Consider the following 14268-nt stretch of genomic DNA (forward strand, 5'->3'; position numbering starts at 1 on the left):
TGCAGAGGAATTTTCATTTGTATGAAGGGGGCTGAAACGCAGCTTCAGAATAAGCCAAGGTTTTATTCTTTTATTTTATTTTATTTTATTTTATTTTAATTTAATTTAATTTAATTTTACTAGGGAAGCAGAGAGTATCCTAATAAATCCTCCTTTCCTCTGGCAGCACAGTTAAAAACCCATCTTTGAGCTCCACTGACTCCATTAGGTTAGAACCTTGGTATGAGGTACAAAGGGAGGAAAAGTATAGGTATGTGGGTGGAGAAAAAGAGAAGAAAGAGAAGCAGGGCGTGAAGCAAAGGAGAAGTGTGGGCCAGCACCTTGTATCGCCGGATGCTCAAGAACAACGAGGCAGAAAGAGGGTGTGTGAGCAACAGAGACATCCCAACTTCACATGGGACCCGTCAGTCCACACAGGGCTCACTTGTACCCTGCACATGACCTCACTCGAACTCCTTTGACTTCAGTCTCTGTTTTTGGACTTCTTGATTTAGCTTCTGTTTTAGCATTTCCGCAATACTAACTTTACTACAAAAGGTAAATGCCTTGTAAACTAATGGGAAACATATTGCTTGGCATAGTTTATAATGTCAGGATTTATGGCTCTAACACTGAGGGTCTCTCTGACCTCAAAGATAACATAATGAACAGCAATGTGCTGCAAATGGCTCAGTGTGATTTTTATTAGTTCTCATAATTGCTCCTTATTAATTTGTATGCATGTAATAAGCACTCACCTTCACAGTCTGTCCCGCTTCAGGCCCATCCTGGAAGAAGGGGAAAAAAAAACAACAGATAAATAACAGGGTGATACTAGATAGATGGTATCTCCTGCTTATTCAGAACTATCTCCCGTTAATAATTTAGAACCAATTTCATTGTGTGTTAATTTATAGTATTCTCATGGGGTCCATTCACCTCAAATGTGTGGGACCAGACATTCCTCAATTTCCGACTGAGAGTAAGTAAGAAGTTATGTATAAAAGTGATATAAATTATCCAGTGAGCCAACCCTCTTGCCACTTTCCACGCTCTTTGCTCTTGGCTATGGTTTTAATTGCATTAAAGGAAGGTTGGAAATGTTTGGGGAGGTAAATTATCATACCTTTTGGTTATCTTTAAATCAGATGTAGTTTAATGTCTGATTACTAGAGATCTCTACTCAAAAAAAAAAAAAAAAAAAAAAACCCAAAACAAAACAAGCAAACAAAAAATCCTGCTGTAAACATAATCCATTAAGCAGAAAATGGGTTGTCTTATATGAGAAGATCACCCAAGAGTGGGCCCTCTCTGGCTGTCCTGACCTTAGGTGGGGTGATAGGGGAGCATTCATTGTTGCTGGGCCTTTTCCCCATCCTGGTTCCTCCTCTCAGCTTTTTAAAACACAACAAAACTATTGGTTTAGCTGAAAATAAGCTAACTTGCCCAGTCATCATCATGATACAAAGCAAAAGCAAGTGTTTAGCGGGTTTGAGATACCAAGCAATGCCTATAGTCAAAAACTGTAAAACTAAAATAGAACCCTGCAACTTTTAGCAAGTCTTTCTACCTCTGCAACCCAGACTAATGGGTAAGCACATTTGCCCTGCTGTGGCCAAGATGAAGTCGAACTCTGCATCAGTGGTTTTCAAACTTGAAGTCACAGCCCATTAGTGGGTCATGAAGTCAGCTTAATGGGTTGTGATCAGCACTAAAAACAAATCAGATAGTACAACAAAAACCATTAGAGTGCATTGAAAGGGTAAATGCTATTTTGTAAAACTCTGGTTTCCTTTATCTATATATGTATCCATGGGAAGGGAGGGTCACACTGTTGTGGAATAAATATCCTAGTGTGGTTTAAAGCTTTAAAAGGTTTGAAAACATGGCATATATGAAAGTACTCCAAGTGTTATGCACAAGTCAGTTCCTATGTTTATGGGATTCACTTTCTAGTAAATCATGTTAGATAACTAGCCCTGGCTATTTCCAGTGAATATGAATTTTCTTCTAGCATTTCATTTAACACTGACAGATGTCTTCAGCCACTTGCCTTCCATTTGGTCTCTCTGGAAACATGATTCGTTGCATAAGCTTGATAAACCCACCCTGAGATTAATTACTTGCATGAAGGTGACTCAAATGGTTTGACATACAACACACACACACACACACACACACATTTTAAAGGGAAGTTTACTCTCAACACAGACAGGGCAGCAGAAAAAATTTTAAGAAGTATTTTTTGTTTGTTTGTTTGTTTGGTTGGTTTTTTTTTTAAAGATTTTATGTATTTACTTGACAGACAGAGATTACAAATAGGCAGAGAGGCAGGCAGAGAGAGAGGGGGAAGTGGGCTCCCTGTGGAGCGGAGAGCCCGATGCGGGGCTCGATCCCAGGACCCTGAGATCATAACCTGAGCTGAAGGCAGAGGCTTTAACCCACTGAGCCACCTAGACGCCCCTAAGAAGTGTTTAACAGCAGTTTTAGTCCAAGCCTTTCATAACCTGAAAATAGTGGCCTTCTTTATCTGTTGTCTTTGAAGGTCTATGGTGGGGAGATGAGAGGGGTAGGAGGAGGATGGTAAGTATTCTGCATAACTAAAGCAGGGAGGGAAAGGTATCACATGATGGAAGAAGCCAATTCTTTCCAAAGGGTCCCTGCAGAGTCATCCGATTTCAAGGCTCCTAAGGACTTCAATAATTAGGTATTATACCCCCACTCTTCCCATGGGGAATCTGAAGGGGCATAAGATATGTTCTATTGATTTACTCAATTCCCACAACTGATGACCCACCACGATCTCCTCCTCTCACACTTTGTTTAGCCTCTCCCTAAAAATCTCCAGTGATCTGGGGGTGGAGGGGGTCTCATTTTCTTCCTGGGAAGCAGGCCACACAGAATATCCAACCAATCCAGCTTCATACCAATCCATAATCGATCACTGGGGCTTCAGTTAAAGAGAAAAGGAACCCGCTGAGGGCAGTTTCTACTATCCTAAAGGAGAAGAGGGCTAGGCCCATGCAGTGCTCAAGACATATTTACCATGCAGTAAAAATGACTTGTCCAGCCCCAGTTCTGGGCAAAGATCTGGAATGTCTTACTGCCCATGAAATCACGTGTCTATTATTCCCACCTGCTTTGTAAACAACGCCATAGACAGTGTCTCAGCTGACAGTCTACAGTCCACCTTGGGGCCAATGGATAGTAGGGCGGTCCTGGATTAGAAACACCTTTTTCTGCTACTGTATAAGACATGAACAACTCACCTTACCAGTGAGATGCCGCTTAAAAGAGAGAGAGCTAGGGGCGCCTGGGTGGCTCAGTGGATTAAGCCGCTGCCTTCGGCTCAGGTCATGATCTCAGAGTCCTGAGATCGAGCCCCTTGTCAGGCTCTCTGCTCCGCAGGGAGCCTGCTTCCTCCTCTCTCTGCCTCTCTCCCTGCCTGCCTCTCTGCCTACTTGTGCTCTCTCTCTCTGTCAAATAAATAAAATTAAATTAAATTAAAAAAAAAAAAAAAAAAGAGAGCCCAATGCTAAGGGGTGAAAAGGAAGAAAAATAACTTCTGAGCTATCTGTACACTCACCTGAATGGAAAATGTGAGAGAAGTCCCCCGGAAATGCTTCTCCACCACCATCCCGACCCTCTGGGTCGCCTGAAACAAATCTGCCACTTCATCGGGACGCAGGTCTCGGAAGCGCTCCACTGGCCGAAGGGGACACACGAGGACGTCTGTGGTGAGTTCTGTTAAGGCACACTTCGCTTGCTTTGGGTAGTATTTTTACCAAGAAATTTATACTCTTAGTACTGAATCCCTTGGCCCAGGGCCTGAACTCTCAAAGACTAAGGAATAAAAGAACAAATATTTATCAACCACCAAACTCCAAGAAGTTCGAAAAGAGCTTATAAACATGGTTAATTATACTTGGATGGCACACTGAAGAAATTCTTTTAAGGGAAAGGGACATTAATGTTCAGAGAGACTCAAGTGCTGGCTGAAATAATTATGCCAAGAGGCAAAATCTATTCTGGACCATTATCTCCTGACCCCAATTCGAAAGCTCTGTCTTCTCCAGCAGCTAAAGGCACTGGGTTGGAAAAGCAAGCAGAATATCCATGATTAAAATTTTAATTTCAATATCTCTTTAGAGAAAAATGTAATAAAAATACTATAGGAGATGTTTTATTTATGTTTAAAAGGAGTGTCGACATTCTGAAAATGTACCATGCCCTTCATTTCTGATAAGAGATGTGCCACGTGGTTAAGCAATTTATGACAAGTGTTCCTCAAGTTGATTACTAAGAATTCAGAAAGCCAGCTAAAAGTAAATCATTGACTTAAGAAAACAGGGTTTTTTGTTTTGTGTTCTTTTACTTAGGCAGACAAAACCATCTTAAGACAAGTCACCATAGTTATGCTATTGGCCTGAACAAACAAGACTAAAGAAAAAGAAGATGAGTTTGATCACACGTTGGTGGCAAATCAGTATTCAATGTTACAGCATCGATAACATTTCAGTTGTCTTTGTATTTGACCTCCTCACATACGTGTGGCTACAGGCTTACAATCAGGCATATATGTGTGTGTGTGTGTGTGTGTGTGTGTGTGTGTATACATATATACACACATTCATACACACAAACATACACAGACAGATATATTAATTTTTGTTTAGTTTTCAGGTACCAGCAGAGGAAAGAAGTGCTCTAATGCTCTTTTCTGTTTCTCTCTTCTTTTCCTGTTTCTTATTGTTTTATAAGAGTGTGCTTTGCCTGACGCTAAGCAGCTAAGGGGCATAATAAAACCCCAATTGTAGGACTGCTTGTCTCACCAGACTATCAAGCACTGTGGCCCATCATACTGGTAGGACTCAGAGCCCAAAGGGAAATGCACTGAGCTCAGCTGGGTGGGTCTGATTTCCATAAGAGAAGAGGGAGGGGGGCGAAGAAAGGAAAAACTGATTAATTTTGCTCATAATCAGGAAATTCATGTCAACGGTAAACTAGGAAAAGGAGCATTTGTTTAATCTGAGTTCATTTTTCAAGAGAGGAGAAGGGAAGCCTTCACCCACAGGGCACCAGATACTTAAAAAGATAATTATCCTTCTTTGGCAGGGCTGCTTTATTATCATGGGTCAATGAACCGTTTAGAAATGAAGAATTTCCTTTCATTTCCTTTTAGCAGATTGCCAGCCTCCACTCCCACTGAGTTGCCTTTTCTTTGTTAAAAGAGACCTTTTCCCATCCTCCTCCTCCCAGCACCTCCTTCTCCTTCTTCCTCCCCACACCCTCCCTTAGGGCCTGACTTCACCAAATCACAGCAACATGACAACTTTGCAGGCTTCCGACAGTACCCATAATTGCCGTGGTGAGCTGTGTCTAAACACGGCGACCAGGTGGGGAAGGAAGGACATTTTATTTAAACAACGGCTCACTGTAAGAATTATTGGACTGAATCTGAAATTCTTTGTACCTGATGTAACTTCAGTAATATCAATGACATCTGAAAAATTTTTTTGTCCCAATGCCATAAAAATGTTTTATTATCAGTTCATTCTTCTTGTCTGATGCTAAGGATCGGCTTGACCCGATGTTTAATGAATCAAAACATTTATGGAAGTGAATTAAAATGTTTGAATTTGTCAGCTCTTTCATCCTGTGTATACACAATGGCAGGGTCGTCTACGTGATATACATTTATTATTTTAATTGAAGGTTAATAACACTAATAACAACATGTCAAAAAGCAGTTGGGCAGGCTAAACGCATTCTCATTTAGGTGAATATTTTTCACCAGCCCATTTAGGTCATGTTGCCCTGACATGTATATTTCCTGAAATCGAATCCTTTATTAAGAAAGCTTCTTATCTGCCTGCAACAAACAATGTCTCCATGTGAATGACAGGATGAAATAGGGTTCAGTTTCAAAGGTGCTTACTCGGGCAGGTGTTCATGTAGGTAATCATTGTCTTTGTGCTATTGGGAACCAGCGGACGGACAAATAGGCATCTTGACCTGGCAGTGGACACATGGGTAGGCTTCAGAGGAGTCCACAGGGAGGAAGATGGGTCTGGATTTACACAGGATGGGTGGGGTTCTGGAGCTCCTGGCTACTGTGTGAGTCACTGACCTGACCAACAGCAGATTCCCCAGGCCATTTCTAGGTACTAAATGGCATCAGGAAGTCAGGACCAACCACTATCCCTCAGTTTCTCTGAAACCAGAGCAGAAAAGAGCCTAGGCCCAACCCCAAACCCAGGCTATGTCCCCACTGCTGCCTACCCTACTTCCTGCTGCTTCTCTTCCCCCATTGCTCTGCTCTGCACTATACATCTGCCACATCTGCCTTTCTTCTGTTCGTCTAACACATTCAACTCCTTCCCAGATGGGGGGAGCCTTCGTCCCAGCTGTTTGTTCTGCCTACACAATTCCCCACGATTTTCGCATGGCTGCTTCTTTCTTATCATTCTGATTCTAATTCCAGGGCTCCCCTCCAAGGAGCATTCCAGGACCACCAGTTTCAACAGCTATCCAGTGACTCTCTCTTCTGTCACCCAATTTCCATCCTGCCAGGAGCCTTGCCACCAGCTGGCAGTTTTCTGGGTTGGCTGCTACCTACCTGAATGAGAATGTCAGCCGCACAAGAGTGAAGACTGCCTTGTTTACCGCTGGCTCACCCCTGCCTGGAACACCAGACTTAATAAGTTTTGCTGCAATGAGGGAATCCATTATGAACCAGACCTTCTTATCAGCTACCTCTGAGCATGAAGACCCTGACAAAATGGAGACAACACCCATTTATTTTCAGCCACCCATTTCCACAGGGTTGGGATGGTCTGCAAGATTTTTTTTTTTAATTCAAAGAGATCTATTCCTAATACGCAGCATAATCAGAACCAATGTCAGATGTGAGCTAGAAAAACGTAAACTTGTTTTTCACGAAAATGAATTTTCATACGCGCACAAAGGAAATATAATGATGAGGGGGAAAATCCTTGTGAAAAACCCTTTTTATGTATGTATTAAAAACTATAGAAAGAAGTGGTTTCTAGATTATTCAGAGTCTCTGGTAAACTAAACCTATCAAAATGCTGCTTTATAGTTTGAACAGGGATTGCAATTCATTTGTTCACTCAGTGAACAGGGGGCAGCAGGTAAGTGTGGAGGCTGTGCCAGGCTCTGGGAAGAGCAACAGAGAACAGGAAGTTGCTCCTGTCCATCCAGTCCAGGAGACAGGCACTGGACCAGGTAACTGTAGTACTTTGGGAGGTACAGATGGAGAATTCAAGGATACAGAGGCAGAGGGAAGCAACCAGCGCAGCCCAACCTGGGACACCATAGTGAGGCAAGGGTTCCAGGGCAACCACAGGTGCCCTCCAAGATTGATAAATTATCTGTGTTTCCCGAAAATATAAGCAGATTCATAAAGGATTTAAAGCAGGTCAGCAAACATTTTCTGCAACACATCAGATGGTCAAATTAAAAGTTTGGTGGGCTGTATGCCCAAGCAGCTCTAGACAAGACAAACCACAGTAGGCATGGCTATGTCTTAGTCAATTTTTATTTTTAAAAAAAGGGGGGGCAAGCCATATTTGGCCATGGATCTTATAATTTCAACCCTTGGTTTAGAGGAATCACATTAGCAAGAGGTAACTAAAGGAAGCTAGAACTATGTGGGGGCTTCATTCTTTTCCTGAGGTGAGGACTACAGTGTTATTTAGATAGAATATTGGACAAGCATCATTTTGGTATCTTAAAAATTGTCAGTTTCTAAGGAAAACACCTGAACACGATAGAGAAATTTCATGAACTTGTGTAGCAGTTTTGATTCATTTGAAGACTAATCCCAGTCAGAAAATGTGTTATGGTGATGATATCCTGTAGATAAATCCTAAGTGTTGCTCTCTAATGCAACTAAAGGAGTTTCTGCCATCTTTAATTGGAAGAACGAAGCATATGATCTACAAACACATGAGAGCACCAGAACAGTATGTTATTCACAAATTCAACTGAAAATAAAGGCGTTTTCTCAAAATAAGTGCATAAGCCTTGGAAGAAAACACCATATTGCTTAAAGATGGTGGGTATCACACGCTACATGATTCCCATAGACAAACAACTCAGGGAAACCAAATTAATTTTGAAAAAGCAGACAGCTCTTGTCATCCTACTGCAACTTTGTATATGCCAGTAGTTTTAAGGTAATATCACGGATGCATTATAATTTAATTAAGAGATTTCTAGGCATCGTTAATGGGAAAATCCCACATTATACATTGGCTATTACAACACACTTTCTTTTGCATCCTCTTTGCTTGTGATTAATACCTCTGAAGAGACTTTTTAGCCAACATGCCTGATAACCCTCAAAGAAGTTAATCTACAGAATTGAATTTAATATATGTTTATTCAGGACCCATCATGGGTGAGGACTTGTGAAAGAGAGTATCAAATAGGATCTGGTCTCTCTCTCACTCTAATCTAAAGGAGACAAGTCCATTCAGTAGTAACATTTTTTTTTTTTTTTTTTAAGAAGAGAAGGAAATAGAGTTTAGTTCCTGTGGTCCACAAAGAGACTCCTCATAACAGAGGAATATCAAAGACAACCTCCTAGAGCAGATGAGATTTCAAGTGAATTTTTCAAATGGGGGCAGTAATTCAACCAGTGGGTCGGCTGGCAACCAACCCACTCATCCGTCCATCCCACCACTACAGCCTCCTCTCAGTCCAGGGTTTGTGCTAGCGTTTTGGGCACCAAGATGAATACAGCAGAGTAACTGACCTTGAAGGGCTCACACTCTGATGTCCCAAACTGTCATACAGTCTAAACAGATCATCACAACACAGAGAGATGAAGACTATTGATAGAAATCAGTACAGAATGTTGTGGGAGCTCAGAGAAGGCAGAATCTAACTCTGCCTACGGGTGTGAGATAAACTTTTCAGCATGGTCTTGCATTTCAATTTTCTAAAATCAGAAACTATTTATCCAAATTTAGACCAAGCTCTGTCCTTGAAAATGGCCTAACAACTTGTGGTTAGCTTTAAAGAAAGTTGTCAGACATTCTTTCTTTGGCCACAATCGCTGTTTCATTTAGAGTGTACTCTCCATTTACTTATTCTTTCCAACAAACCCATAAAGTACTGTTATAATTCCTATTTTGCAAATGAGGAAATTATAGCTTATAGAAAAAGAGAAACTTGTGCAAGACACTCAACATGAGACTAAAACTAGAATTCTACCCAAGCCATGCAATTCCAAGATCCATGTTATTATCAGGACAAACACAAATTCACAGAAACTGACAGAAGGAAAATTGGGAGAGTGGTTATAGATTCTCAGTGTGGGTGAGGAAGGTTATTTTGATTCTTCCTGAAGGTATCGTGATGTTTTTGTTAAGGGACTCAACTTTCCTAAGTTACAGGGGGATTAGAAACTGGTTTGCCTATAGGGGTAGCATTGATTGGGGAAAGGGGATTACCTTGAAGTTTAACTCTATATGTATAGTAGAAAATAAAAATTAAAAAAGAATAAACTAGACTAAACTAAGTTAAAATTAAAAAAGAATTAAAAAAATAGAAAAGCAAAAGAAAAACACGGGTGTATGTATCAAAAAGTTCAGGTTAGAAGGTTATTAAAGAATTTGATGTACTGGACATCTCAGTGTGATGGTAAATAGGTTAAAAAATTATCTGTATGTATAAAAAAAAAGAACCAGAATATTGGTAAAGAGTTAAAAATAAAAGTTGTATTTATGAAGTAGTGGTGGTTGTTCTCTTTTAGTCTTTTTTTTTTTTTTTTCTTCCTTCCTGGTTGGTTTTCTGGGGGAGGGGCCTGCCACGTGGGTTTTCAGACAAGGATGTTCCCTGAGTTAGGTCCTCCCTCTCCCCTCAAGGGGGTGAGCTCTGAGGAAACTGTTTTTTTTTTTCAGCCTTTTGTTCTCTGGGGGTTTTTATGTTCTTTCATCTGCCTTCTCTCGCCTTGACAGCTTTTGATGGTTTTTGGAGGTTAAGAGGAGAGCAAACTGCACCCCGACCTCCCTCTCAGAGAGAAGCCCCAGAATGTTTTGCAAGAGCTGCTGGCAGAGTCGGTTCTGAGTCACTGTCCCTGGGGATGCAGGAGCTCCTCGTTGTACCCAATACCAGGGCAGCTGCGGCTGTCTAGGCAGCTCCAGACCGCCAGAGAGGTTCGGAGCAGAGATCGCACACTGAGATTTTCCCGCTGTCCTGGGCTGGGAATGTCTGGTTTTTCCAGCTGCCAGAGCTCCAGGCTAGCGCCTATGAGCACCTATTCCCAAGGGAGGGTGTGGGACGCGCGCGTTTCAGGATTGCCGTCTGGCCAGGCTCCCAGCCCCTCACGGGAGCCGGACCCCACTCGTTCTCGGGCGTGCTGGCGTTCAGGCGGACTGGCGGCTCAGGGACCGAGACCTGATTTCTCCGCCGCACTCTCTCTGGCTCCGCGCCAGGGGAGGCTGTCCTGGGTCTGGGGACTTAGGTCCCTGACCCTAACCGCCCAGGTTCCCACTATTACCCCCCCCCCCCCCCCCCCGCCGCGATCCTTTGCTCTTTGTTTTTTGAGTGCTTTCAACCAGACTCCAAGTTAATGCTGGTCCCCAGACGCAGAGCACTCTCGTGTTGGGGTATTACTTTCCAATCGGTCACCTCTGGTGGCTCCCTCCCCCTTTTGTTTATTTTCCGATATCAGTCCGACGCTCCCAGTCTGCTTTACCTGTCACTGGCGTCTTCTGCTCCTGTAGAGATCCAGACGTGTATAATTCTGATCTCAGGCTGATTTCATGGGTGGTCGGAGTTCTTTGGTAGGTAATCAGCTCATTTTAGGGTACAGGTTGAAATGGTGCCTCCTCCTACTTCCCCGCCATCTTGACCCCCCTCCAAGATCCATGTTATTAACCACAATGCTATGATGTTGCACTTTTTGTACTATTAGGACTCAGTCTCTGCCTACCCTCTTATTAAAAGTGTGCGCTGAATTCCCAGGGTCTGGTTGTGGAAGAGAGTCATGGGTATTACAAAACACAAAGATACTGTGCAAAACTGCTAAACACTGAGAGACATCTAGCCTTGAATGAAGAAAGGAGTGGAAACACATAATCCCATCATGGGAGGAAGCCTCAGTGCTGGGCAAGGGAAGTTGTAAGGATGCCCTCATCCTACAGAGAACTGTGAGTAAGGACATCAAGAATAAGAGAACCTCCTTGCACCAGGGGTTCACCAGGAGGAAGCATGGAGGGATATGGAGCCTCCATTTTGGCCCTTCCCTCCTTCCATTCTGTCCTTTCTTCATTCATTCATTTCAACTGAAGTACAGTTGATTCATATCACATTAGTTTCAGGTGTACAACATAGTGATTCCACAAGTGTATACGTATAATATGCTCACCACAAATATAGCTACTACCTGGCCTTTGTCGATTTTTGAGGTTGGCTTGCTTCAAGGTACCTTTGGCTCCCATGGGCTGGCAGATTCTGAAGGAAGCTTAGCTATAACAGTCAAAATCGATGGGTTAGGCTGACAGATACATTGAAAAATCCCGCAGCCTGTTGGACAGTGATTGGGAGTCACTGACTTTTCTCACACCATTATTTGTATGACAAAGGACCACCAGAAATTTGGTAATGCCTTTCCTTTCCCTCCTCGTCTTCACTCATTACCAGCCCAGAAGTGCTTGTTTCTGTCCTTTGGGTGTAAACACTTAGGGTGTTTTTGCCACATGGAAGCGATGATGACACAACACGCCAGACCCTGTGCTGAGCCCTGGGTGGCACACAGCTAACCCAGAATACACACAATGGAAGAAAGAAATCAAATGGAATCTTGCGCTACTCAAACTCCTGAAGTTGGTGTGGTAGATGATTTACAAATACTACCACAAAAGTCCCTTCCACCTGCCCATTTGCAAAGTAACTTTGCTTCTCTTCTCATCAAAAGTGGAAGTCTGTTTCCTCTCCCCTTGAATTTGGGCTGGACTTAGGACTTGCTTTGATCAGTGAAATGTGGTAGAAGCTTCACTCTGTGACTTTCCAGGGTCAGCCCTGAACAGTCAACAACTTCTGCTTTTTGTCCTTTTGGAACACTGAGACCAAAATGCCGTGAAAATCCCAGGTGGCCTACTGGGAATGAGAACCACATGGAGGAAAACTAAGGTACCACACCTGATAGCCAGCACCAACTGTTAGAACCTTCCAGTCACAGGAGACCTAGTGACTGACTTCCAACTTCTCTATCAGCTGTCTACTACTCCATTATGACAACAAACACAAACATAGTGGCCTAAAAAAACACAACTTTGTTTCTTGTCCAGATTCTGTGGGTGTTTTTTGTGCCAGTATCACACAGGTAACTGCTTTGAGTTGGCAGGTAGGGCCGGGGCTGGGCTCAGCTGGGTCCACTGGGCCTCGCTCCACGTGCACTTTCATCCCAATCCAGAGGCAGAAACTCTGAATGCCTCTGAAGTCTTAAGTTCTCCCATATGCTACTGGTCAAAGGAAATGACAGGCCAGTCCAGGTTGAAGGTAGAGAAATAAATTCCATCTCCTGACAGGAGGTGAAAGACCACACCGAAAAGAGGTAGGGGCAGGGGCAGTCCTGTTGCATCGAGGGTCATAACTATAACAATGGACCACAGGTAGTAACTGTGAAAGTAAGTCCTGGGGATCTTATAAAAACGACCAGATGCCAAGATATCTTAGACACCTGCTGACTATCTATAGCCACGGCATGTTTGGAGCTGGGACGGGCCTTAAACCTCATCCTTCAACTCTTATAACAGCAATATCTTCCTTGTTGGATGGGGGGAAAAATGGGGGAATAGAGTGTTTAACTGATGTGCAACAAAGTCACACAGGTTCACAACTGGAACTGAAACTCAGCTGTCTCCCTTCCCAAATCAAAGCTCCTTCCATTACACACAAGATGACAAAACACTGAGCCTCTGCCACCATGTTCCAGCTCTAACCCTCTAGGAGACATCAATAATCCACTCCGTAACCCTGTCCCTGAACCACAGAGACTCAGATGCCTTCTCAATCCTGCCCTTGAAGCAGCTGTCACCAATTGGAGTGGACATGTACCATGAGACCCAGGGGTCATTTCTCTGGCCCCCTTTCCTGCCTCGAGAACCACACAAACAACTGCAAAGGCCCGGGTGGAGTCAAGAACAAAGTGAAAGGTTGCAAAAGCGAGAATTAGCCCAATTACCTCAAATGTTCATCATGTTGCTACATTTTTATTCAAAATAAATGGGATAAGTTTAAAATTTGCTCATCATGGATAATAATTGATGATCTAAAAAATAATTTTATGTACATTTCCATGACAAGTAAGAAATATTTAAATGCAGAGTCGTGACAGAGAAATGGAAATGTACTGATTCAGATGATTAATTAAAGAAGACAGCAGAATATTATTCTCAGAGTTGTTCAGACTTGCTCCCATTTATTTTTCCATATCTGATCTATTCTAGGGATTCAGAATATAAAAGTCACTAAAATAAATCAAACCATCAAAATATCATTGATTCTGATGAGGCTGATTGGCATGTGCATATATGAATACGGACGAAGTCAGTATCCAATAATACGATGAAGAATTAGTCATTCTTCGAAACTAATAAAAAAGTAGAGTGCGCATTCATCTTAGGACAGCTTAGTATGTAGTTCAATGACAAGCAGGGAACTTTCCACTTCTTACTGCAGACTTCTAGAGACCCTGTGTAAAAAGCTGTTTGCTCTAACAAATAATCCTAGCTCTTGCTAATGTTTAAAATAATTCATAATGTCATTTCAAAAACAACAGGATGGACGGTGAGGCATTTTTTTAAGAGGAGATTCAATTTATTTGATTTAAATAGCACAGTGACAGAGCTTTGAATCAAAGTCAGTGGCATCTCCAAAAGTAATCTACTATTCACAGTGCAAGCACTTCTGTGATTTTTCTTACCAGAAAGGTAGAAATACCCCCCCCCCCCAATTAAGCAATACCATTCTGAAGAAGCAACTTGTCCATTTGGGCCACATCTTTCTTCACTGGATATTAACATACCCACTGTCATAACTCAATGATGACATCGTGGGATAGTCATCAACCATAAGCATAAATGGCATGGATTTAATTTTAAGCAAGTTTGATTTCCAGAATGTAATAAACTCCAGGACAGTGTGATTAAGATAATGATAGGACTCTGCTCATTCCTGGATCTCAGGGCAAGTATCTCTTAAGTATCCATGAGAATGCTCATGTTTTGTCCTGGACACATACAGTGACAGTGT

At 42.4% G+C, this 14268-nt stretch overlaps 1 protein-coding gene across 8 annotated transcripts in view; it reads right to left on the minus strand.

The window, feature by feature from the left end:
• Nucleotides 1-14268, minus strand: part of FHIT (fragile histidine triad diadenosine triphosphatase) — a 1485305-nt gene that overhangs the window by 294066 nt on the left and 1176971 nt on the right. For all 8 annotated transcript variants that reach the window (XM_045989789.1, XM_045989788.1, XM_045989791.1 and 5 more), the window contains 2 exons: nt 3566-3711; nt 738-767 (listed from right to left, as the gene is read on the minus strand). In XM_045989789.1, coding sequence (XP_045845745.1) covers nt 738-767; nt 3566-3711 — 176 coding nt within the window. The remainder of the gene's footprint in view (nt 1-737; nt 768-3565; nt 3712-14268) is intronic.

This window comes from Meles meles, chromosome 20 (genome assembly GCF_922984935.1).
Source record: "Meles meles chromosome 20, mMelMel3.1 paternal haplotype, whole genome shotgun sequence".
Lineage (NCBI taxonomy): Eukaryota > Metazoa > Chordata > Mammalia > Carnivora > Mustelidae > Meles > Meles meles.